Below are 24,176 nucleotides of genomic sequence, written 5' to 3' on the forward strand. Positions count from 1 at the left end.
ACTCTGTGCTTTGTAAAAGGAGATGGAGATCTAGTAGGGGAAACAAAGCACCCGTTTTTGCCTTTTTGTATTTTTAATGTACGCCGCTTTGCCTCTTGTGCTTTGCATGTCTTTTCAGGCTGGTTGCAGTGGGTAAGAGCAGGGGTTCACGAAGAAGAACTGGCAGAGATGGAGGAGTTAGTGGATCTGGAGCAATCTTCAGGTAACATCCTTGCAGTGGCCTTCCCTGGTTGGGAGAAACAGTACTGGTGACTATTACCTGATCAAGAGGCAGAGACTACAACCATCCTCATCATCCCTGGCTGTTTCTTCATGTCCAGACTCAGTAGTAAACATGGTACCTATTTCAACAACTAACCAGTATTTTCACACAATCACCGAGCCATTTGACAAAGAGTACTGTGGGATGTCTTGCCTTTGCTCTGGGTTCTAGAAAATCAATGTGGGCTCTCTGAAGTCCGTGTTGATTAGGTAAGTTCCTTGGGATGGTGTCAGGTGTCTTTCCTTAGAAAGGGACACCTAGTCCTATGGAGCGTCTCCACGGAGGGTGAGTCTGCTGAGAATCAAGGTGGGTGACCTTCCTCCCTGGTTGGCAAAGAAAGGGCCTTTCCCAGGAAGATGGCAGAGGCTTTCCCCCAGGTGTGGAGAAGCAGAGCACAGCACATCCTTAGTGTTTTGTGTGTTGATGAAAAGCTTCTTCATTTTCTTGGTAGAGGGGAGGAGTGTTCCAGGTCACGTTTAGGGACAGTACCTGGTCATGGCTGGACACACAAACACAAAGAACTGTGACTTCAAGGTCCCCGGGGCTGTGTTTATTGCTGAGGAATGGGACCCTTTACTTGGTAGACAGTGATTTCTTAAGCAAGGGACTGAATCAGCCTTGAAGCTGCGTCCTTGGTCGGGCTGTTGGACTCAGTGTTCAAAAGCGACACCTAGTGGCAGCAAGAAGCAACAGAAGCTGTTGACAGTTTTTGTCCTGTCTGGACCAGCCCTTCTGCTCTTCATAGGATGAATAGTGGACAACACTGAGAAAGGCAAATGGAGACCTGAACAGTTAAAGAGAATAGTAAAGGTTATGCTATGCATTCAGGCAAACCCATTCTGAGTGCAATATACCTATAGGTGTTAAGTCTCCTTTCCGAGTAGTTTTTCATTTTGGCAACTGAGGAGAGAGTTTTAAACTCTGCTGCACTACCTGTATTCCTACTTTTTAGTTTAGTTTATTATATTAATTGCTAATTCTTACAAGGCTGAAACATGTGCCCTGTATTTCTGTGTTTTTCCTTAGTTGTTGTTTTTAGATATGGCTTAAAGATTATGTAAACATGGTTTACGGAAGAGTTCCCAAGTGACAAAGTAGACATCCTTTTACATTCTTTCCATGGACCAGTCCCAGGTTCTGAAATCCGTTCTGGAACACGATCAGAATGCTCAGCCTGTAGCTGGCCCAAGTGCCTGAGTAGCATGCTCTTTTTTTCTCTGCCTCTTCCTCTCCAGCTCCAGCCATGGAGCCAGAAACCATTTGCTCTTTAGTTCCAACACAGACCTGTCCGTCAGCCAGGGCAGATTCTTCCAGCTGAGCTTCGGTCCTTTCTTGAGATAGAAGGTTTTTAAATGCCTGTCCTCTCGACCATCACTGTGTGTGCAGGAGGGAGCAGGGCTTCAGCTTTGTCACCTAGGTGGCTCTGCCTTAGGATCCCCGCAGGGGTGGGAACTGACCTTAGACCACAGCCGAATCTTGGCTGGAAGAAACAAGGCTGAGCAGAGAGGAAGACCCCCATCTGGAGCTCAGGGGCAGAGCCTGGCCCTTCTGCTCAGCTCCACTCTGAGCCCAAGTGACTCTGTCTCTCTGGCTCCTTAAGGAAAATGACCTCCATTGTAGAGCCTCAAGTCCTCTTCATATGAGCCTAGGGTATTATGGCTCATAGAGCTTGATTCTTCAGTCCCACCCCAAAGCCATTTCCTAAGGCACAAACCAGCCCTAGGAACACAGGGCCCTAGGTCAGGACCATTAAACAACCTTCACCCTAAGGACCATGCTGCAGTTCCTTTACAGCCAGTTGAACATCAGTGAGGGGTGGTGGCTAAAACTCATCCAAAACACAGCGTTGGAGCCGTCCCTTTCACTCCCTAACCAAGGAAAGTATTTAAGTGACTGAATGGCTGCAGAACTATGAACACCTCCATCTCATGGCTTCTGATTCTTGCCAGTGTAAGGGAGAAGCTGCTAATATCTAGGCAGAGAAGAAGAGAAAGTCCCTCACTTCATCTTTGAAAGGCATCCATCCTATCGGATACCCTCCAAACTTTGATAATTGTTCTATGTCTATCAGGGATCTCGTGCTATAGATGAAGCAGCTGTGGCTTCAGAGGAGAAGTTATTTGGCCCAATGACATGGCTCATTCTCCCTCTGTCCCGCTGTGGGTCCCGTTCTTCATCTGAGAAAGCCCGTCTTTTCTCCACACTTACCACTGTGCTTGGATTTTTCTGCCCACAGTCAGTTGATTTCCCGACAGTTGGTATTTGGTGAAAAAAAAAAAGCCATCTTGGCTTCCAAGGACTTGCAAATACAGACTTTCATCTGAGGGTGAAATGTAGGTTGGACTCTACATTTTGGAACCAAATGCGTAGAGCGGCTGCAAAACTGGGACGAGCCCACGGGGCCGTTTTCCAAATGAATTTCTGGGCAGATGAGGCTACAGGGTCCTCTATGGCCCTTGGAGTTTGTGTATTAACAGTTGCGAGGCAAAGAAACTGTCCCCCACTTATCATTTTATACGACCTCCGTGCGTCTCTAGTTGATGACGACCTATGTAAAGAACCAATGAAGAAAAGACGTCGGTCAGATCGAGACCAGCGCCTGCGGGCCTTTCCCACCATGGAGCAGAGCGCCCTAAAGGAATGTAAGTACGAGACCAAGGCAGTGATCGCTTCCCTGTGGCTCTGTCATCCACAAATCTGGCTGAAATGCCCAGAGGAGACGCTTCACATCAGAAGCTGGACGGAAGCATCTCCAGCTGAACCGGTTCCCCCAAGTCTCTGCAGACATAGGCCACTGATCTCCAGGCTGCTCTCAGTTGGGAGAGTGGGCGAGTGGTGAGCAAAGCGGCCTCTTTTGGAGCAGAACAAGGGCTGTGCGGACGATTGCTTTGGTGCTCTCGTGGGCCCTGATGTCTTTGCATTTTGTTCTTTCTATGGCCACAGAAGGGAGACCCTCAAAGGGGCACAGCCCGTGGCCTCTGTAAGATGACCTCTGTTCTGAGGCGGCGTGGGGCAGGCTGGTCCTGGATGTGGTCAGAACGGACGCTGCAGTCTCTGAGCAGCGCTCATCTCCAAGTCCCCCTCCCCCATTCCTTTGTTCCCTTCTTGGTACCACTCAGCGCACCCCTCCTTTGCTTACGTAGCACTCGATCCCTGCCGGGTACATCGCAGGTAATACAGTTCTGTGGATTCCAGATGAAAAATTGGAGTCACGGACCCGAAGGGTTTTGAGTAACGCGTACCAGAAACTGATTCAGTCTGTCTTCCTGGACGACAGCATCCCTAATGGAGTCAAGTATCTCATGTGAGTCTGAATGCCCAACACCAGCAACCCGCCTTGGGTGATTGTGGGTACCCAGTGTCCGTGCCCCCCAAGCCCTGCCAAGAGAAGGAGTTTGCAGTGGGAAAGTAAGCAAGGACGGCAGAGAGCCTCGTAGAGGAGCCATTATTGTGATCACTGGATGTCTGTGATCACTGGATTCTGGTGGTGGCAGTGGTATGTGTGTGTGTGTGTGTGTGTGTGTGTGTGTGTGTGTGTGTGTGTGTGCGTGTGTGTGTGTGTGTGGTGGGATGAAACCCAGGGCTTCCTGCTTAGGAGGCAGTCCCTCTGCAATATCAGCTTCTTTCATGTTTTCAACACCCTTATAAAAATAGGTGCTATTACATCAATCCTATCTTACTGAAATTGAGCCTCAGAGAAGCTAAGACACAGAACAAAGTCACACAGTAGTGGAAGTGAAAGGGCTTCAGATCTGACCCAGGTTTTGCAACTCTTCAGTCCCACCCCCTTTTTTTTTGCCAGTCTTGGGACTTGAACTCAAGGCCTCAGTGCTGTCCCTCAGCCTCTTTGTGTTCAAGGCTAGCGCTCTACCCCTTGAGCCACAGCACCTCTTCTGGCTTTCTATAAGTATTTATTGGAGCTAAGAGTCTCACGGAGTTTCCTGCCCAGGCTGGCTTTGAACAGAGATCCTTAGATCTCAGCCTCCTGAGTAGCTAGGATGACAGGCATGAGCCACTGGTGCCCGGCCAGTCCCTAACTTTTTATGCCAAGCCAATTTGAAAGGATTGCGCTAAGGCCATAGCTGCTTCTTCACAGCAGCCTCTAGGTGGCCACTCGTGCTACTCTACCTCTGCATAAGTTTTTATTTAGGAACAGAAATGTTCATTTTCTACAGAACACAAACAAGGATGCTTCTAAAGAATTATCTTTACCAAGTAGGTGAGCATAGTCTCCTTTGCTTTCCAGGCCAACTCTGTGTGGTTAAAGGGGTCCGTATGCCCCCTTGACAAAGCAGAGAGTGGAGACTTGAAGGGGTGAGGCAACTTGCCCAAGACTCGAATTCAGAACCTTTACATCCCATTCTCACATTCGTCCTTCCTCACTTAATGTTCATTTAAAACTTGATACAGAAACAGGCTCCTTGCCTTGATTGAAAAACCGTCATTGGACCCGATTTACATTGGGTTATTGGGAAGTACTGGGGCTGGAAAGAGCTCCCTGATCAACGCCATCATCCAGAAAGCCATGTTTCTACCAGTGTCTGGAGAAAGCATTTGCACTTCGTGTATTGTGCAAGTGAGCTCAGGATGCTGTGAGCGGTATGAGGCCAAAATCCACCTCCTGTCTGACCAGGTAAGTCCCTCCCTCCCTCCCTCCCTCCCTCCCTCCTTCCTTCCTTCCTTCTTTCCTTCCTTCCTTCCTTCCTTGCTTGCTTTGTCCCTCCCACCTTCCCTTCTTTCTCTCTCTCTTCCTTCCCTTCTTCCCTCCCTTCAATCTTCCCCTCTTTTTCTCTTCCTTCTCTCTCATTCTTCTTTTCTTCCTTTGATTTTTTTCCCCTTCTCACTGTCTCTCAGAGATCACTGTATTTCTTCTAAATGCAGCTCATGCCTTTGACAAATGGAAGGGAAATACTGCAGAATGAGAATGTTCAGGAGAGTGAGAGGAGAATGGGTCCGGGTCCTGTGGCTTCTCCTTTCTTTAATGTTTTCTCCATCTGTGTCCCGTGGGCTGTGGCCCTTGCTTTGCTTTGGCAGGAGTGGAAGGAGGAACTGAAGAACTTGACTCAATTGCTGCACATGACCGAGGGTGCGGATGGAGAGGAGGCGGAGTCCTGGGACAGGGAGGAGGCGGTGGAGGAAGCCGTCTGGAAGCTGCAGGTGGTCTATGGAGCTGGGGCGGAAGGCCGGGAGTATGAGGACTTGCTGAGGGTGAGGCCCCAGGTGAAGATTCCCCCCTCGAGAGTCATCCTCCTCCAGGCGGAAGAGGTAGCTTCGGGTTCTCTCTGATTTCCGGTTATGGGCCTTAAGTATATGGTTGCATGAATTTAGAAGACTTACCCAAGGCTTAATATTTTTGTTAAAAATAATTGATACCCAAATCAAAATTACCTATGACCCAAATCACCCACCCTTCATTATTTATGGCCATGAAGTGGGCTTTCGGGTGTCTGAATGGAGGGGCGTCTTTTATTGTACACAGAAAGGGCTTTTGCAGGTAGCTGAGGATTCATTAAGGTGGCATTTTGCATGAAAATGATAACATTGAGAACATGCGAATGCTAATCTACTGGGTTTTCTTCATTTGCTCTTACCTGAGGACACCCCGGACCGTGGCTTTCCTGCGTTTCACTGGGAATGCCACTAGCCCCAACTTCTTCTGTCGAGATGAAGTCATGTGGACTTTTCGGCCCAGGCTGTCCTCAAACCACGATTCTCCCAGTCTCAGCCTCCTAAGTAGTATTAACATGTGTGCATCCCAGATATGTTTAAGCAGGAACAGGAGGCCAAGAGCTCTTTCCTGACATGCTTGCTGTGGTCAGAATGTCCTGGAAAAGCCTATATATCAAGATAATGTTTTGTTGATGGAAGATTCATTTTTAAAGATCAGTTTTCAACTGGAGAAATAGGGTTACTATTACACGATTGATGTTCTGTAGATTGTTGCTTTCTGGCAGTTAACACGTTTGTCTTCGCTGTGAGGGAGGGATCCATTCTCCTCACAGTTTAGAAATTTGCATAGTAACTACCATTATTTTACAATTTTCTAAGAAAATTCATTATCCAGATATGTTATAACTTCCCCCAAAGTCAGCTTCCAGCCGACTTGGGTTTCTTTATCTGAAAGTGAAGGAGATTCGTCTTCCAGATCCTTCTTGGCTCTGGAGGGCTAGGCTCTTGTAGAGAAGATCCTGGTACCCCGCCTTCCACGCACTTCCCTCCATTGCTCAGCGTACCTTCCATGAGCCAGCTCTGCCCCTCCTCCTCAGGCAGGAGAGCTGTCAATCAAGCTGGACCCCTACATTCGGGCTCAGAGGAGAGACCAGCGTGGACAATCAGCGGAGACACAGATCTGGCCCCTGATCAAGCACGTGGAAGTGACTCTTCCCAGATCTGCCCTGATTCCAGAAGGGGTGGTGCTGGTGGACATTCCCGGCACAGGCGACTTCAACTGCAAACGGGACGAGATGTGGAAAAAGGTGAGGCTTTTCCGAGGGCTCCGGTCCCTCTGCCCACCCCGACGCCATCCTTTCTAGGAAGCAAACAGTGCTCTGCTCTCAAGGGATTTTATGGGTCCACGGAAACTTCTGTTTCTGACTAGAGCAGAACAAGGGCAGGATGTGGGTGGCCACAGAAATCTGGCAGGGAGGAATCACAGGGTGGACCTGTGGCTGACGCAGAGCACGTGGTAGCTGAGCAGGACCACTGCGGGGAGGCCTCGGGAGGAGCTGAGGTAGCAAGGGAGCGCGGTGGAGGCAGCCGGGAAGGCAGGGGCCGCAAAGCAGAGCAGCCAGTCCCCAAAGAGCTAAGCGGCTGCGACTATGCCACGAGGAACAGAGACCCCCCAGACCAACACAAATCAAGAGGGGTTAGCGAACACGAACTGGAGGGTCTCCTCCGAGACCTAGGCCAGACCTTAGGACATGGATGGCACCAGCGGTGTGCGCTCGCGCTCGCGCGCTCTCTCTCTCTCTCTCTCTCATGGTCTGTCTGTCTGTCTTTGTTTCTTTCTCTGTCTCTGTCTCTCTCTCTCTGTCTCTCTCTGTCTCTCCCTCTTCTTCTGCCCTGTCTCCCAAGACTTGCTTCCCTTTGTGTATCTGGATACAAAGTGCTGCTCATGAAGATCCTTTGCTCTGTCAGCTGTTTGGATACACATAGTCAAACACTGCCACCTTGGTAGGTCTGTGGTTCAAGGACAGCTTGGGCAAGAAGTTATCAAGACCCCTCATCTCATCATCAAGCTGAACATATACAAGATTCTAGGCATTCACACACAGTGAGGCCTAGGAGACCCTTAAGGAGGAACAGAAAGGTGCAGTGGCTACGTGCTTCTGAATACTATTTGAAATGAACTCCATAAAAATCAGGCTGATCAGTTCCCCCTGTAATCCCTGCTATGAGAGAGAGGTAGGTAGAAGGATTGCAATCTGAGGCCAACCCTAGGCAAAAAGTGAGACTCTACCTAGAAAAAACAATGTAACTAAAGCAAATAGGACTGGAGGTATAGCTCAGGTGGTATAACACTTACCTAGCAAGCACAAGGGTCTGGGTTCAAATCTATTGGAGAGAAAAAGAAAGAAAGAAATAAGAAGGAAGGAAGAAAGGGAGGGAGGAAGGAAGGAAGGAAGGAGGGAAGGAGGGAGGGAGGAAGGAAGGGACCACCTCACCTCTGTCTCTAGATGCTCTTGTACTTCATGAGCTTACTATTGTCTGCTGTAGATTTTATGTCTAGCAATTGCTAGGAGGAAAATCTCCTAGATTACTGTCCAACTCCTGGTCAGTGCCTGTCTTTAATGTAGTTAGCCATGATGGAAGGTGGTGGGCTGGGTGGAGGTCTGCCCCTCCAGCCAGAGTTCAGGGACCTCTCAGAGGTGAGCTGAGGGCGTGGCTAGTTCAGCTGACCGGCTCCCAGCTCCCACTAGCCATCACCGAGGTGGGGAGAGCAGCCAACCACCCCCTATCCTGGCAGAGGGCGGCAGTACGCCAAGACTGGGCTGAGGGATGCTCTTCCTGGGTGTGGGGTGTGGGTGGAGAAGGGAGAAGGAGGAAGACAAGCCTGGAAATGTTGGCACCAGGCTGCTATAGACAATCCCACCGTCACAGAATTTAACTTTCCTCGGAAAAACAAGCAGGACACCTTCAGGTGTCAGCCCTGGGAGTAGAACCGTCAGTCTCGACTTGTTCCAGGTCAGCCAAGGAAGTGACAGCTGGAGAGAGTCCAGGCACTTTGTCTGCATGGAGTGTGGTTGCAGCCAGTCCAGATACACTGGGCAGCTTATCAAAGCAGGCCGATCTGGCTGGAGACTCTCTCCGAGGAGGTCTCTGGAGTGAAGGATGGTTCCAGCATGCTCTGCTTGGCCCTGGCTCCCCCACATTCCTGTGGTTTCCGGATGGCCTCTCACAAGAAGTTACTCTAGGCTGGGCCTTCCCAGGGACAGCCGCTTAGCGACGTCTCTGTGGCTGCCAGCCTTGTCTTTCCCCAAATGACTAGAAATCCAGCCATCCTTGCCTGGCTGCCTAGAGGGTGTGTGACTTTAGGTATGTCACCGGACCCCTCTGGGACCCACTGTTCTCCTGGGAGGGATGGAGGGGGGCTACCCCACTCAGAGGTCCAGTCAGTCTTGCTGTACAGATTTCCTGCTTTTTTTTTTTTTTGCATCTTCCACAGGTCTTACTGTACCAAATCATGGCAGTCAGGAGCTTCGTGTGGACCTGAAATTTAACGCGGTCTTTATGACTACTGTCATTTCCCCTGTTAATACACACTTATGAAGCACCTGTAGTTTACCAGGACCGAGGGGAACACCTGGGAAAGAGGCTCCTTGGAGGGATTCCTAGCCTCTTGGCCTTTGATCTTCCACATCTTTGGGGACAGTTGCTGTTTGTTATGGCTGGTGAAGACCCCCTCTCCCCACTTTCCTCTAAGTTGACTGTAATTTGAGAAGTGGAAGGACAGCCTTTGTTTTGTTTTTGTTTTCTTGTCTAAATGTAATCCTTCACAAGTAATGGGTCAGGGCCTGTAGACCTGGCTCTAAGTAGCTCTTTTTCCTCCCGGGACCTGTTTTCTTCTCATATTTTAAGGGACTGGCCTAACTGGTTAAATGACATTTTAAGCGATGATCTCTGGAGTCAAAAGGTTCAGGGAGGCGCTAAGCCCGTGGTGACGCTCAACGCTCCATTCCTGATTTGAACAGAGCAGCTTTGGTTTTAAAAATCCAGCTCGTACAGTGGAATTCTTCCCAATGCATTTAGTCTGGGCTAGGTATGGACCAAAGGGAAGGATGCTGGGACTGCAGAAAAAGGGGTTGTCCTGGACCAGACAGCTGATGTTAGGAAACCTCTCCACTGCAAACTTGGCTACTCACCAGCTGTGCAGTTTTAGAAAAAGCAAGTTTGAAACCCACTACCTAGATGAACCTTGTGACATTGGGGGATGGTTCGTCTTTATCCACAAGAGCCTCCAGGTTTTAACAGTTAAAAATGTCTCCAGATATTGCTGGATATGTCTGTGCACAAACATCTCCACTAGTTACAACCACGGGTATAAAGCAAAATAACAATGTAATTAACAAGCCACAAACTAGTAACCCCGAAGTATTATTGTGAGAGACCACAAATGAACTTGATCTCTGACCAGACCAACATTTGATTATATGGAGAGAAGACAAGCAAAACAATTCAGTAAAAAAAAAAAAAAAAAAAAAAAATCACAGGGCAGTGCATGATAGTGTGCAGTACAAAAGCTGCATAATTAATAAAGCAGTGTTTACACTACCCATAATTTCTTGTTTATGAATCTTTGCAACTTAAGCCATAGTGTGTCTGGCTCCTTCATAGGTGGCGATGTGGTAACAGGCATGGACACACATCAGAAGGACGTGACAAGGTGGCAGCTTCGCAGTACATGCATGACCCAAATGAGTTCTGCAAAGTCACTTTTCCTAGGGAGCAGTCAAGGTCAACCAAGAGAGGAATCTGAGCGGAGAGGACTGATTTCTTGAATGATCTTACTCAGTTCCCCTGCAGGTAGCTTGGAAGCTCTGGTATGGGCCAAACCTGTGCCTGAGATGTGTGGATTCCAGGATGCAAGGTGGTGAACATTCCCTTCCCTTGGGGAACAGAGATCTGCCTGCAGGAAGCCCTGTCTGAAAGGTGCTACCCGAGCAGTCTGGGTGAATAGGATGCCAGGGAGAGGTAGTCAGTCCGTGCATGCCTCCACGGTGAAGGCCTAAGCAGAGGGTGTGGCAAATGCAAAGGCCCTGAGAGCCAAAAGAGCAAGGCACATCTGGAAACCAGCTCCACCGGTGCACAGAATAGGATGGGAGCTCGGGAAGAGGTGTGGCTCTGAGCGAGGGCAGCAAGAGAAAGTGGTCCACAGAGAGCCACAGCCTCCCCAGCTGAAATGCCGTCCACATTCTCATACGCATTCTGGGCGTTTCTGCAGACCATCGACAGGTGCTCAGCCATCTGGGTGATCAGCGACATAGAGAGAGTGTCTGGAGCAAGAGCCCACGAAGAGCTTCTGAATGAGAGCGTCAGGGCCTGCCAGCGCGGCCTCTGCCGGCACGTTGCCCTGGTGGTCACCAAGACCGACAAACTCCACCTGCCGGAATATCTAAGGTAGAGAGGCGGGCGCGTGGGCGGTGGCTCCCAGCGCAACTCTGACTGCAATAATGACAGAAGCTGGCTTTGGGAAGAATGAAAGAGACCTGTGCGTGACCTCTGAGGTGGCTTGGGCGGGTCTGGAGTAGAGCCCCAGGGTTCCACCTGGGTACCAAGCCAATGTCCTCCATGCAGCTGCTGCTCATCAGCCATGCACGCCTCCTGGGCTGTGAGTGCGTGTGAAAGAAGGTCCTTTCAGAAAGACCCCAAGTCCTGTTCCAGCTTTGACTACTGACCTTTGAAAAGGTCCTCAAAGCTTGAGAACTTTGGCCCCAAAGTAAACGCATTCTCTTAGAGTCAACCTAACATTTAAGAGGGTGAGCACAAAAGAGCTCAGGTGGCGTTAATAGATGTGGATTTCTGGCTATCTCTGGCCCTCAGTGGGTAGGAAGACTGTAAGGTATCTTCCATATTCAGACAGCTGTGAGAGTGGAGGAGGGAGCAGTGTGTGCACTGGGCTGTGCGGGGCATCTGGAGTGTGTGGTCACAGGGTGCCAAGGCAAGTCACCGACGCTCTTACATGAGCTCCTTTGCCTGTCCCTCTCCCCCAAGGTCGCTAAGACTCAAGTCTGACTGCGGTCTTGAATTCACTGGCCCCCGTGAGCTAGGCCAGACGTTTCAGCTTCATCCTGCAGTTTCTCTGCACCCCATCTACCACCACAGAATAAATATCTCAAGCTCACCCTTTCCAATGCCACATCAGCGAAACATAATTAAGTCTGAGTTAGTAAATATTTACCGAGTATTGTGGCAGGGGCTGTGGTCTCTGAGCCATGGGGTAAAAGAGGGTTAAAGATGATATATTCCAGGGATAATAAGCAAAGTGTTGTGAGGTCCTAGGCTAAGAGGGCTGCCTTCTGATGGGAGCGGGGAGGCGTCACAGGAAATTTCCAGAGTGTAAACTGCCTTACTGTTGAGAACTAAAGACACGGGGGCTGGGAAGGTAGCTCAGCAGTAGAGTGCCTGCCTTGCAAGCATGAGGCCCTGGGTTCGATTCCTCAGCACCACATTGTGGCTCCAGTGGTAGAGCACTAGCCTTGAGCTGAAGAGCTGAGGGACAGCACCCAGGCCCAGAGTTCAGGCCTCATGACCAGCAAAAAAAAAAGAGAACTAAAGACACTTTCCTCTGATTGGAAACTGGAGGTGGTCAGAAGAGGGAGTTGGAAAGCTTATATAAGGGCCTGAGACATGGCTGACCGTGCTGCTTTAGGGAACGTTCCAGAACACAAAGTTAAAATTCAATCATTGTGATCTTTTTCTAATTTCATTTCAGGGAAAGAAAGGTGGGAAATGTAAGTATGGACCAGTTACTTTCATGATCAGTGCTACCTTATGTGTAATGAAGATGGCCAAAGTAATCAATATGCCTCATCACCTTATCCTTACTGATAATGCTTCTTTTCATGCTTCTATTTCCTTTCCCAATCTAGCATGCTATTCTAAGTCAGCAGGAGGCTATTTTGGAAAGAAACGAAACAATAAAACTGAAAAGGAATAGACTTCTCAAGGAAAAACTGAAAGTGAGTTTACCGATCTTTTGTGTATTTTTCTGTTTTGTAACCATCAGAATTTGAGCAGCAAACACAAGGGTTTGTCTTGTGTAGTAGGAAGGGCAAAAGCTTTGGAGTGGGCAGTTAGAATCTAATTCAGCCCCACTGTCTTTTTTTTTTTTTTTTGGTGTGGTGGTAGAAGTTGAACCCAGGGCTTCGCACATGTTAGGCAGACTCTGCACCCCTGAGCTATAACCAGAGGTCTATTGCTTACTCCCTCTGGGACCTTAGGCAAGTTACATTATTTCTCTGGGCCTCCATGCTCTCATTTGTATCACAGGAGCTCACAGGATCTGACTCTGATTGTTGGAAGGATTGAATGAGGATCTGAGAAAGATGTCTCAGCCAATCAGGGAAAACCACACAGGGTGAGGTCTTTCATGTGAGAATCGTGATGTGATGTGCTGTGCAAACACAGCAAAGATTCCTGAAACCTCTCTTATTAGGGGCGGATGGTACTGTGGAGAGGTGAAGGAGAACCTTCAGCCTCTTATCAACCTTAAAGAACAAATAGCCTTTAGTAAGATAAAGAAGGAAAAAGTAGGAGGGGGGGGTGGCACTTGGGGCAGAAATGCAAACATGATTGACAAGAAATCCCAAGCTGAGTTTTTCGAGCTTAAGTAATCACTCAGTACGAATCTTACTGTTTCCTTAAATTATCTTTATTACTTGGTCACTAACATAACACAAACATGAAGCTTCTCATTCTACTAGTCTTGTACAGGCTATAAAACTGAAACCAATCTTAAGTTGCAATGAAACAAAATGGCATATGTGAGTGAATATAATTTGATAGATGAAGTGGTTTTGCCAAAACTAAACCTTCAGGGTTGGGGTTTGCTGGTAGAAAAAGGCATTTGGCCTCTAGCCAGTTCCACACTGGGTGACTTCCTGGGTTTTGACTCCTGGTAACATTGAAGTTGTGAACGTCTGTTGCGAACGTGGGACTGAAAATGTCAAAGTGTTTGTTAACAGCTAGGGATGATGAGGCCTGGCTCTTCAGCCAACGTTTTCCATGAAGCCATCAAATGCCAGTGCTCTGGAGGCGATAACTAAGTAAAGCTGTTCGTAATCTCTTGAATTGGTCTTGTTGGCATGAAAGAAATATGCATTTTATGAGGCCCTAATCATATTATTTCTGGAACTGGAAACATAAGATACTTTCAATGCACAATTCACAACTACGTTTATTGCTAATAAACATGGCGAATTGGTTTGCATGAGCTAGGGGCCAGGTGGCAGCAGCATCCGCTTGCAGGGCTGCTGCTGATCTTACTGCTGCGGTGAAAGTTCTCAGGTCCAGTGGCTGAGTGATGCCTAAAGTCTGCAACCACTTGAAAGGAAACTTAATTTTCATCATAGAAACTGAGACTGAAGTTTATTGTAAGACATTTGTATAGCTCTATATTGATTTTTTAAGTATATAAAAATGGAGGAAAAAGAGGCTGCAGAGATAGGAAGGATACAGAAGAGGGTAAGGTGAGGTCAGGGGCTGCCGTATGGATTTGAGAGGAGGGAGAGTGCTCCACCTTTCAGTGCTGCAGATAAGTGCCGTAAGAAGGACCAGAACTACTCATGGAGAATAAGACCAACAGTCTTCCCGAGGGTTGCTCAGCGTGAGGAATCTGTTTGATAATGCACAGTGTATATCGTGCCAGCTCCTCATTTACGAAGCTGAGCTGCTAAGATGGAGTCTTGTGGGCTTTTCTGCCCAGGCAGGCCTGGAACCATACTCCTCCCAATCTCAGTCTCCTAGGGAGCTTAGAACGATAGGCACCTATCACCATACCCTGCTTTGGGTTGAAGAGGGACCTCGGGTGTACACCTAGGCTGGCCTTGAACCTCCATCCTCTTCCTCTCAGACTCCCAAATAGGTAAGATTGTAGGCATGAGCCACTGGTGCCAGGCTACATTGTAAAATGGGATGACCCAGTTTCCAACCCAGGCCACATTTTGACTACCTGGAATTAGAACACTTGGGGGGTGGGGTTGTGTGGCACAATTCAACCCATAACATGGGGGCTTCTGGAATTTGGCACGTGTCTCCATTCTGCCCTTACGTACGTGTGTACGTGTTTACAACTTGCCTTACCTTGCTCTTTTATATCCTGTGTTAGAAAGAGACGGGAAACCCTTCCCCATCTTCCACTTCCCTCCAACGTCCAGGCCTATACCGGCAGAAGGTGGCTTTCGCTGCGAGTGAGAAGCTGAATGGATGGAGCGCTAGGCTTGCTCCTCGGCCGACTTGCAGTGTGCCTGCTCTCTCACCAGCGCCGCCCCTGGCCGTGCTCCACGCGCCGCCCTGCCTTTCAACTTCGTCTTCCCACAGTTCTTCTAAAATTGCTTTTTTTTTTTTTTACTCCCAGAAGTCAGTTTGTAGGCAGCGATTTTCTCACCGTTTCTTCTGACCTTGTTAAGAGTGGACAGATGGCAACAGGACCCTGTTGGGTTTCTTGCTGAGTTCTTGCAGAACTGGCAGTGAATGAGCTGATCTTGCCCAGTTCTTTCTTGAGACCTGTGCAAGTTTCCTCGGCCACCCTTGACCTGGGCTGCCTCGTGTGCCTCTCTCACTGCAGAGAAAACTGCCAGCTTATCTGAAGGTTCTGGAAGCCTCCGATTTGGTGTACACTGTCAGCGCCCAAGAGTACTGGCAACAGGCCCTCCTCACCGAGGAACAAACTGGTAATAGACATTTATTTCCATCGCTGACATTCTCTTGGCACTCCCAACATCCTGCTTTTGAACATTTTGTGCCACAGAAGTTTCCTTCGTATTCCACCCCCACCCCCACCCCCCATCCCAACTTGCCACGGTATCTGTGACTATTAGCACATCTATGATCTATTCTATTTTCTTTCGCCCTGCATTGTGTGGCCTGGCTCCACAGTTCCTCTCTCCTTCTGATCTTCCCAACAGTTAGAAGAGGTCAAGGGGCCGGTGGTTATTTCCTTGGAATGCATTCTGGTCTTCCTCACCTACCCAACAAGAGGCACCACACGTGGTTTCCGAGTGTGTATCAGGTGCCTTTGCAGTGAGGCCGAGAAGGTAGACGGCCTCGTTCTTTTCCTAAACAGACTTGACATCTACATGAAGAGCTAATTTGGATCCATGTGCAAAAAATTAACAGAACAGCCGGACACATTGCTGGCTGTGAACACAAGAGAAGGTCAGAGAATCTTGAGTCCTTGTAGGCAAGCCTGCTAGCTCACAGCTGGATATGAGCGCCGGGGCTGGGGCTGGAGCTCAGGCTGTGTACTCAGCTCTTTCACTCAAGGAGGGAGCTCTACCAATTGAGCCATACCTCTACTTTCAGCTTTTTTTCTGGTTAATTGGAGATAAATGTCTCTAGGATTTGTCTGTCTGGGCTTTGAACCTCAGTGCTCAGATCTCATCCTCTGAAGTAGCTATGATTGCAGGTGTGAGCCAATGGTGCCTGGGTTGAGCTGGACTTTGATCTGAGCCCAACAGGGCTCACTTTGTATTCTAACCGTTTGTCTAGAGCTGTACACGTGTGTGAGTGGAGACATAGTGAGTGGGCACTGATTGAACAGGGCATAGAAGATAGAATCAGCAGGAATATGTATGGAACTAAGTAGAAAAATTCTATTTAATTTGAATAACAGTAAAACCATGATCTCCCTTAACACACCCTATCTGTCAAAGGGTTAGGATGAAGGCAAGTTCTTTTTTTTTCTTTCTTTCTTTTTTTGGTCCGGTCGTGGGGCCTGAACTCTGGGCCTGGGCGCCGTCCCTCAGCTCTTCAGATCAAGGCTAGCGCTCTACCACTTGAGCCACAGCGCCACTCCGGCTTTTTTCTTTTTGCTTATGTGGTGCTGAGGAATCGAACCCAGGGCCTCATGCATGCAAGGCAAGCGCTCTACCACTGAGCCACCTTCCCAGCCCGGCAAATTCTGATCTAGAACACACACACACACACACACACACACACACACACACACACACACACACACACACACACACACACACACACACGGGGTACTCGATCCTCTCGAAAGCCAAGATGGGCTGTCCTGATGTTCAGGGTAGATGGCACAGAAACATCTAGAAGGACCAAAAAGCTTAGACTCTAGAAACAACCACCTTTGCTTCCTCTCTGCAGTGAGAACAGCAACCCAAAGGAAAGTGCCCATTATTTTAGCCAGCTTGTACTTTTCTCTGTATTTTGCTGCTAACTAAAATTAATATTCAGCTTTGCTGGCCTACCATCCATTGTGGTTGGTCATAGATGTGGTCCTTCAGAAAGCTGGCCAGCTTGCGCAGCTGTCGCTTATCCAGACCACCAACCTCATCTTTCACCTCTTAGGAATTCTATTGGTTACCAACTTCCAGCTTTTTAAAGTGTTTGCACTGCCTGTGAATTCCAGAGATCCCCAAGTTAAGAGAGTTTATCAGGAAAAGACTCCTGGAAGAGAAGAAGAGGATGGTGACCAAGTATATCACAGAAGCCTTTGGCCTGTTGCTGCTCATGGAGGGCTTCAACTCTGCAGACAACCTTTTGGTAAGGAAGATCCCTGGTGTCCATTCTTTCCCTCTGCCCAGAAAGATGTTCCCTGTCCCCTGTTGGAATATTAACTTACAGTGTTTTCTCTTTATCAATCAAAAGAAGATACAATTCTAAGAGCACTTAAGGAGACAAACACAATAATCAAAGAGTTAAAATTATGATACTTGAATAAAAGGGAAAGGAATAATATTTTACTTGGACAGATGGGCTGAAAGAAAAATGAAAAAATGTTCAGTGGGGAAAGCAAAAAAGAAGAAAAAATAGTGGATCTTTTCATCTCTCCTGAGACGTGGGATGTGTTTCAAGATGGCAGGGTGATTTGGCTTACTTCTAGTGGAATACAGGTGATCGCTGGTCATTTGGTAGAATTGTGTGCACACAATTCCCCCAGATGATCATCTGTCCCTGGATTTCCTTCATGCTCTGTTACTCTCAGAATCTCCAACTCAAAGAAGTAGTATGATAAAAGAGTGTGACAGGAAGGGAATTGGAGGGAACTTCAGCAAAGCTTAAAGGTTTATTTTCACTATCTAGAATTCAGGCCTTTTGGATATCTAATTAACAATCATGTTTTTCTTGGTAATAGATGGATGTATCTCTTTGATGGATGTCTTTTTAAATTTGAATGTAAGCAGAATAAGCTACTGACTTAGAGGCTTGAGGAGAGTTGAAAAAAGTCAGCTCCTCTAGTCATTCACTGACTGGTTTGTTCCTTTGAAACTGAATATACAGCAGCAGTGAAACCATGTAGAAAACCAGAACTTGGCCCCACCATGTGCTGCAAGCTACCCAGGAAACCAACCCCCTACCTACAATAAATACCCAGCCCAGGAAGCCAGGCTCTGTCTCTAAAGGACTTAGAGATGGTCAGACTGTCTATCTCCAGCAACAATCCAGGAAAACTAGAAAGGACTTCCTTAATGGTCAGTCCTAAGTAACCAGGACTTCCTAGCTTCTGTGATGTAAAGGCCATACATGTACCCCTAGGCACTCAGTGGGACCAGCTGCATTTAGTTAGCTTGTTTCCCACTCCCCCATACCCACAGACTCCATCTGGGGCATACCTGAAGCCTATTCTCTTTTACCCTCTAAAACTTTCTCACTGTCAAATTTGAGGGATGGTGTGTGACAGTGGCCTGGTATAGAAAATGCCCCTGCGTTAGCAGGCTCTGAGTGCCTAGTCTTTGTTTTGCTCACTTGGTTGATCCTTGTTTACTCCCACACTTGCTTTTACCCATCAGATTTGGAGTCTTCTGACTTCTTTTATGCCCAAACAGGGAAGCGTTGAGGAAGTTCACTGTGGGCTGGTTTTAGAATGGGCTAAATGGGGCTGGGTGAGACTGGGGAGTGATGAGGAGAGGCCGAGACTGCAGACGTGATTTCTATGTGAACATTCGCTGTGCCAGCTGGAAAGTCTCTGCAGTTTGGCGCCATGCCTGCATCTGAAAAATCCCATATGGTGGTGGCACACAGCACCACACCACGGCCTTCTCCCTCATACTTTGCTTTGTTTTGGTCTGGTGGTGTGAGACAAGAACAAAACAAAACTGGAATCTGAGATGTTCACATTTGACTTGTGTCCTCTGAAAGAGTCGGGAAAAGGATTCGACCTTCCAACTTCCCAAAAAAGTTCTTCAGGGTGATATTTGCCTTTCTGCCCAACACAAGATTGCTTTTGGAAGTGGTGATGGAAAATGAATCAGATGTGATGCTGTGTGTGGTTGGTTTCTCTTACAAGCACCAGGACAAGGCATTTTGCAATCAAACCCAGAAGCCCTGTCCTGCACGCTCTTCTTCCCAACCCAGAGGGGCAGCCATCGGGGGTCTCAGTCCCGTCCTTGCCCGCAGCCTCATAGAAGACACAGGGCAGGGGTGGCCCAGGGCACCTCCCTAGGAGCAATCCGAAGGAGTTTCCTTGGCTTTCCTCAAAATTCCTTGGCCTCTGATAGTGGTTTTAGTTCTTTGATGGAAAGTTGGAAGAAAATTCTTATGTGCCTTTGAATTCTGGAGAAAAAAAAATCAGACCTAAGAATGTATGTGATTGATCATTTTTCAAGATTCTAATCAAAACCTTAAAGTTCGGGTAGTTCATGATTTTAAACACGCAGTCATGATTTTTAAGCATTGATAGGAAGTTGATATGACATTTCAATGTCCAATGAACCCTGCATTTAAGCAGACTCCGTGACAGCTTTCCTCTGTCTTTAATAACCTGCTTTTAGCAATAAGGCTACCCTTAGCTTTGTCACATGACATCACGAGCATCCACATGAGTGTCAGTGGCATAAACCTCTCACACACAGGTCATTGTCCTTACTGTATTGTTTTTGGTGACTTGAACTCAGCCTCACCCTTCAGCCTGTCTACCAACCCCTTTTTGTATAGGTCATTTGTTTATTTTATTATGCCAGGCCTGGGCACTATCCTTGAGCTTTCTTGCTCGAGGCTAGTGCTCTATCACTTGAGACACAGCTCCACGTTCTGCTTTCTGGTGGTTAATTGGAGATAAAAATCTTATGGATTTTCTCGCCCTTGCTGGCTTTGAACCTCAACCCTCAGATCTCAGTCTCAAGAGTTGCTATGAGTAGAGTTGTGAACTACCAAAGTCTGGCTTGTGTTGATTATTTTCGAGACAAAGTTTTGCTTTAATCCTGTCTGTCTGGACCATGATCCTTCTATTTGTGCTTTGCTTTGTCTCTGAGGTGAGAGGCATGCATCACTGCACCCAGCCATTGTGCTTTCCCAGAATTAGGGATGACAGGTGTGTGCTTCCACCTCCAGCCATTGGCTGAGATGACATCTCATGACTTTTCATGCCTTGGCTGGCTTAGAATAGTGATCCTCCAAACTTTACTTCCCTAGCAGCTAGAAACACAGGCTAGAGCCAAGCTGGCTCAAGCTCAGCATATATGAGAAAACTGTCCACATGTGTGTGTACATATATGATTATACTTATGCGTGCATAATATATGCATATGTATATATGCAATTATATATATATATTGCTGACCAGAACATGGCTATGTAGTACACAACTCTTTTTCTGCCTAATTCAATCGTATTCTTTTGTGAAAAGAAATAACATGGCTTTATTTCTATGGCCCCATGGCTTGCTATTCAAAATGTGGTCAAGAGCCTAGAAGTTCAGCCTGCCTGAGGGCTGCCTAGAAATGTAGACCAGGCCCTTAGATTTTAAGGTCACTCCGTGATGTGAATGTACATTAAAGCTTTCAAAACTCTTTCCTCAGAACACTGCTTTGTGCAAAGTGAAAGGTCATCAAGTATCAAATCGGATGTTGTTGGGAAAATCTACTTTAATGGGTTTGTTTACTAGATTAGTACATCCCCAAAGGCCCTGTGGGGCTTACACTAAAGGAAGTTTCCAGAAACACCAATTGTCCTGTTCGCAAAGTCTAAGGAAAGCTTTCTGGGGAACTGCCTGGAAATTGCAAACTACAGCCTGGGTTGGTGACAAGCATAATGGAAAAAGCGAAGTGTGAGGAGAAGGTGCCTTGGGAGGAAACTGCCCTCATGTTCCTTCCGGCCCTGTCCCTAGAATGAGCACTTGCACATGAGTGGCCTGCGGCGGTTTGTGGAGGAGAAGACAGAGATGCTGGAGAAGGCCATTCAGCAGTGTTTTGCCCACATCGAGCAACCCCTGTGGGAAGGGGTCCAGGCGGCCAGGACTTCCTACCGACGCATCCTGGGGGCCTGCCTGGTGGTGAGTGACCCCCTCCAGGGAAATCCTGTGCTACTCAGTGAGACCTGTCTGAGAGCCGGGCTCTTTTTCACTATCCAATTGTTTGCGATGGAGATAAAGAGCTAGAAGATAGTAGGAGAAAGTACAAATTACACAGATGGAGAATTACCTGTGCATTGTAAGGACCGAGGCTCATGGTTCAGCAGAGATATACCTAGAACCTTGGGACTAAGATACTCAGTTTGAAGGCCACCAAGCATTCACCATGGAGCCCTGGGCAAGGAATGGAACCCATTTAAAGGCCTTTTGTCTTTTTCTTCTATAGAAGGGGAAAACAAATGCTTTGCCCTACTTATCTTGTGGTGTTGAAGTCATTGTCCATTTGACGTTACTGGAAGAATGTGTCTTGAAACCTCTCATTGCCTTATTTTTTACGTAGTTGTATGAGGCTCCTGAGAGATGAAAATGTAAGGGCACGGCAGAATTACCTAAGACTCAGGGGGAGGAAAAGGAGCCCACTGCATTAGTTTGCTCAGGCTGCCATAACGAAGCACCATAGATGGACTGCTGACGGTCGAAACTGATTTATCTTCTCACGGAGTACCTTGGAGTACTTGATGTTCAGGGTCAAGATATTGGCAGGGTTGGTTTCTCTTAAAGTCTTTCTCCTTGACGTGCATATGGAGGTCTCACTGTAACTTCCTGTGTGTGGTCTTTTCGTGTGTGTGTGTGTGTGTGTGTGTGTGTGTGTGTGTGTCTATGTCTTGTACTTGAAGGCTTTCTCTGGAAATTCCATCACATTGGGTGTTGGTACTTCAATATATAAACTTTGGAGCAACAAGCTCCAGTTACGTAGGGTGATGGATGATATTGACCCTGCAGTAAGGATGATATGAACATCTTTGTTGCTGGGAGCAGAGTGCTGATACTCTGTCTGAATTGCTTTTAGTGCAATGAAAAGCATATAAATTTTCTATAAGTGTTTCATGGTTGTGGATGGTAATAACTTTTGAGCGTTATGGACCCTTCTGGGTCTTACTTTCTATGTGTTTTGTTTCAGTGTCTAACTAAATAAGCAGGCCAATATGCTACAATTGACATGAAAGGGAAGTAGGAGATGCTGCCAGTATAGGACAGAATAAATGTAAATAAAAGCTAAAAGAGAGCCAAGTGATGGCGGCTTATTCCTAGAATCCTTGCTACTCAGGAGGCAGAGATCTGAGAACCAGGGTTTGGTGCCAGCCAGGACACTTTGGAGGCAGCCAGAGCAGACAAATCCTGGAGAATCCCATCTCTGTACAACCAGGAAAAAAAACAAAAACAAAGCCAACTGCAAGTGGAGGTGTGGCTCAAGTGGTAGAGCATCAGCTGGGAGCAAAAAAGCTGAGTACCAGTATACACACACACACACACACACACACACACACACACACACACACACACAGAGTTAAAAGAGTGAATAGATTAGTGACTCTGGCTGGTGGGATGTGGATACAGAATGAGAGCTAGGGGTGTCTTGCATGTAGCTGGGGAGGTTGGCCTAGCACCCTCACATCCTCCTTAGCTCCTTCCCCTAAGTAGCTAGGATTACAAGTGTGACCGACCCACTATGCCTGCCTAGAGAACACATTTTTAATTCTCCTTCACTAACAATCACTGTCTTGGCTTTATTTATTTTTTATTGCCTGTCATGGGGCTTGAACTCAGGGCCTGGGCATCATCTCTGAGCTTCTTCAGCTCAAGGCTAGCGCTCCACCACTTGAGCCACAGCGCCACCTCAGGCTTTTTTCTGTGTATGTGGTGAACCCAGGGCTTATGTATGCTAGGCGAGTACTCTTCCACTGAGCCACATTCTCAGACCTTGGCTAAATTTTATTAATGTCTCTTGCTTTCTATTTCCCTCTGACTTATGAATTTATTCCCCCGAGGAGAAAATTTCCCTAGGAAAAAAAATTTCTCTGGGAATAGGTATGCAAAGCAAATTGTGTTCCATTAAATACTTAACAATAAGTACACAAAAGTTGGACTCACCTCAGGGAATCTAAGAGATATACTTCATGTCAGGTCACAGTATGTTTTCATCCATCCATCCCATAATTACACATTTAACAAGTAGCTGTCCAGCACTGCATAAGTCTCTGCCCGGTATGGAATCGGTGAGATTCCGAGCCGGATCTCTGCACACTGATGGCCCGATAGGAGCGCTTGACAAGTGAGTAGACTGATAAATCATATGAAAATCATTGAATCGAGGTGAGCCCACAGCATTCTGGGAGCCCAGGCCAGGGCTCCCAGCCGACCTGGAGGCAGGCATGTGGTCTTCCCCATCTGGTTTAATAATAAATTTACATACTATGTTGTCTCTACTCCTTCCTGTGATTCTCAGTAGTGGCCTTTGGCCAAAGCCAATGCAAATCTGATCCTGTTACTTTCTACAGAATGCTGCTAACTCTGCGAATCTATTGTTTAATTGTCTAGAGGAGTAAAGGGAACCAAGGCTTTCACCAGACTCTGAAAGCTGTGTGCCTGAAAAATGGCGTCTATGCCTCCAGGACTCTGGCCAGAATTGACCTGAATGAAGCCATCACTCGGCCCATCTATGACCACATCGACCCTGTGTTTGGAGACATTTTTAGGTAAAGGATCTTTTTGCTGTGTGCACAAATGTCTGCAGAATGTCGAGCCAAAGTCTCAGCTGTAAGAATTTATTCTTTGGCCCTGCAAGTGTAAAGTATAGCTGGTTCCTTGAGGAAGAAAGCTTAGCCTTTGGCAAAACACAAAAGTCTTCTAGGTTTGCTTTACTTACAAAAATTTCCCATGGTGACCTGGAGTCCAGTCTCAGATGTTACTTTCAGACTAATATTATGATTCCCAGTATTTTTTAAATATCTCCTGCATACAGAGCAGAGGATACATTTTCTTAGGATTTTGAGCCCAGGACGCAGTATTTTAATTGGAGCACATGGGATTTAAGCAAACACATGGTCTTCTGAACTTTTCCTGAATGCAAAAAAAAGAAAACAGTTTCTGACAGCTGCATGCTCATGAGCATGAGCTGAGCCGGGAGCAGAGGCCCTGCCTGCCCATCTTCCCCGATCCAGTTCTGTTGCCCACCCTCAGAAGGAGCTTCTCCTGCTCCCTAGTGACGTGGCTTGTCTCCCCTGTCTCCCCGGGCATTTCAGCTGGTTGATCTACTGACCAGCCACTGCTCTAGCCATTGCTCCTCAGCACCCTCTCTGCTCCACTCCTCTCTCCCAAAATCTCTGGTATTCTTGACCTCCCCTCCCTTGGCAGCTGTGGGATATACCCTAGATCCTCTACATGGCTTTCCACACCTTCTACCACCTCCCAACTCCCTGTACCCTGTGAGTGCCAGCCTGATGGGGAGCAGAGAGCAACCCTCTCGGGCATTGTGTTGAACACCTGCACACATTAATTATGTCATTGCGCGATTCCAGCAGTCTTACCCATGAATGAGCT

The 24,176-nt window shown here is 47.5% G+C and overlaps 1 protein-coding gene across 5 annotated transcripts in view; it reads left to right on the forward strand.

Annotated features, from left to right (window-relative positions):
- Nuggc (nuclear GTPase, germinal center associated) overlaps positions 1 to 24,176 on the forward strand; it is a 40,591-nt gene that overhangs the window by 9,753 nt on the left and 6,662 nt on the right. For 3 of the 5 annotated variants that reach the window (XM_042697853.1, XM_042697857.1, XM_042697854.1), the window contains exons 2-14: positions 119 to 202; positions 2,800 to 2,904; positions 3,458 to 3,566; positions 4,673 to 4,895; positions 5,297 to 5,527; positions 6,529 to 6,738; positions 10,704 to 10,879; positions 12,195 to 12,213; positions 12,352 to 12,441; positions 15,048 to 15,153; positions 16,857 to 16,990; positions 20,553 to 20,717; positions 23,175 to 23,332. In XM_042697853.1, coding sequence (XP_042553787.1) covers positions 169 to 202; positions 2,800 to 2,904; positions 3,458 to 3,566; positions 4,673 to 4,895; positions 5,297 to 5,527; positions 6,529 to 6,738; positions 10,704 to 10,879; positions 12,195 to 12,213; positions 12,352 to 12,441; positions 15,048 to 15,153; positions 16,857 to 16,990; positions 20,553 to 20,717; positions 23,175 to 23,332 — 1,760 coding nt within the window. In that variant the 5' untranslated portion in view covers positions 119 to 168. Of the gene's footprint in view, positions 1 to 118; positions 203 to 286; positions 338 to 2,799; positions 2,905 to 3,457; positions 3,567 to 4,672; positions 4,896 to 5,296; positions 5,528 to 6,528; positions 6,739 to 10,703; positions 10,880 to 12,194; positions 12,214 to 12,351; positions 12,442 to 15,047; positions 15,154 to 16,856; positions 16,991 to 20,552; positions 20,718 to 23,174; positions 23,333 to 24,176 lie in introns of those variants that run through there. The other 2 variants (XM_042697852.1, XM_042697858.1) reach the window with 2 other exon arrangements.

The sequence above is a fragment of the Dipodomys spectabilis genome, unplaced genomic scaffold (genome assembly GCF_019054845.1).
Source record: "Dipodomys spectabilis isolate Male_0828 unplaced genomic scaffold, ASM1905484v1 ptg000229l, whole genome shotgun sequence".
Classification (NCBI taxonomy): Eukaryota; Metazoa; Chordata; class Mammalia; order Rodentia; family Heteromyidae; genus Dipodomys; species Dipodomys spectabilis.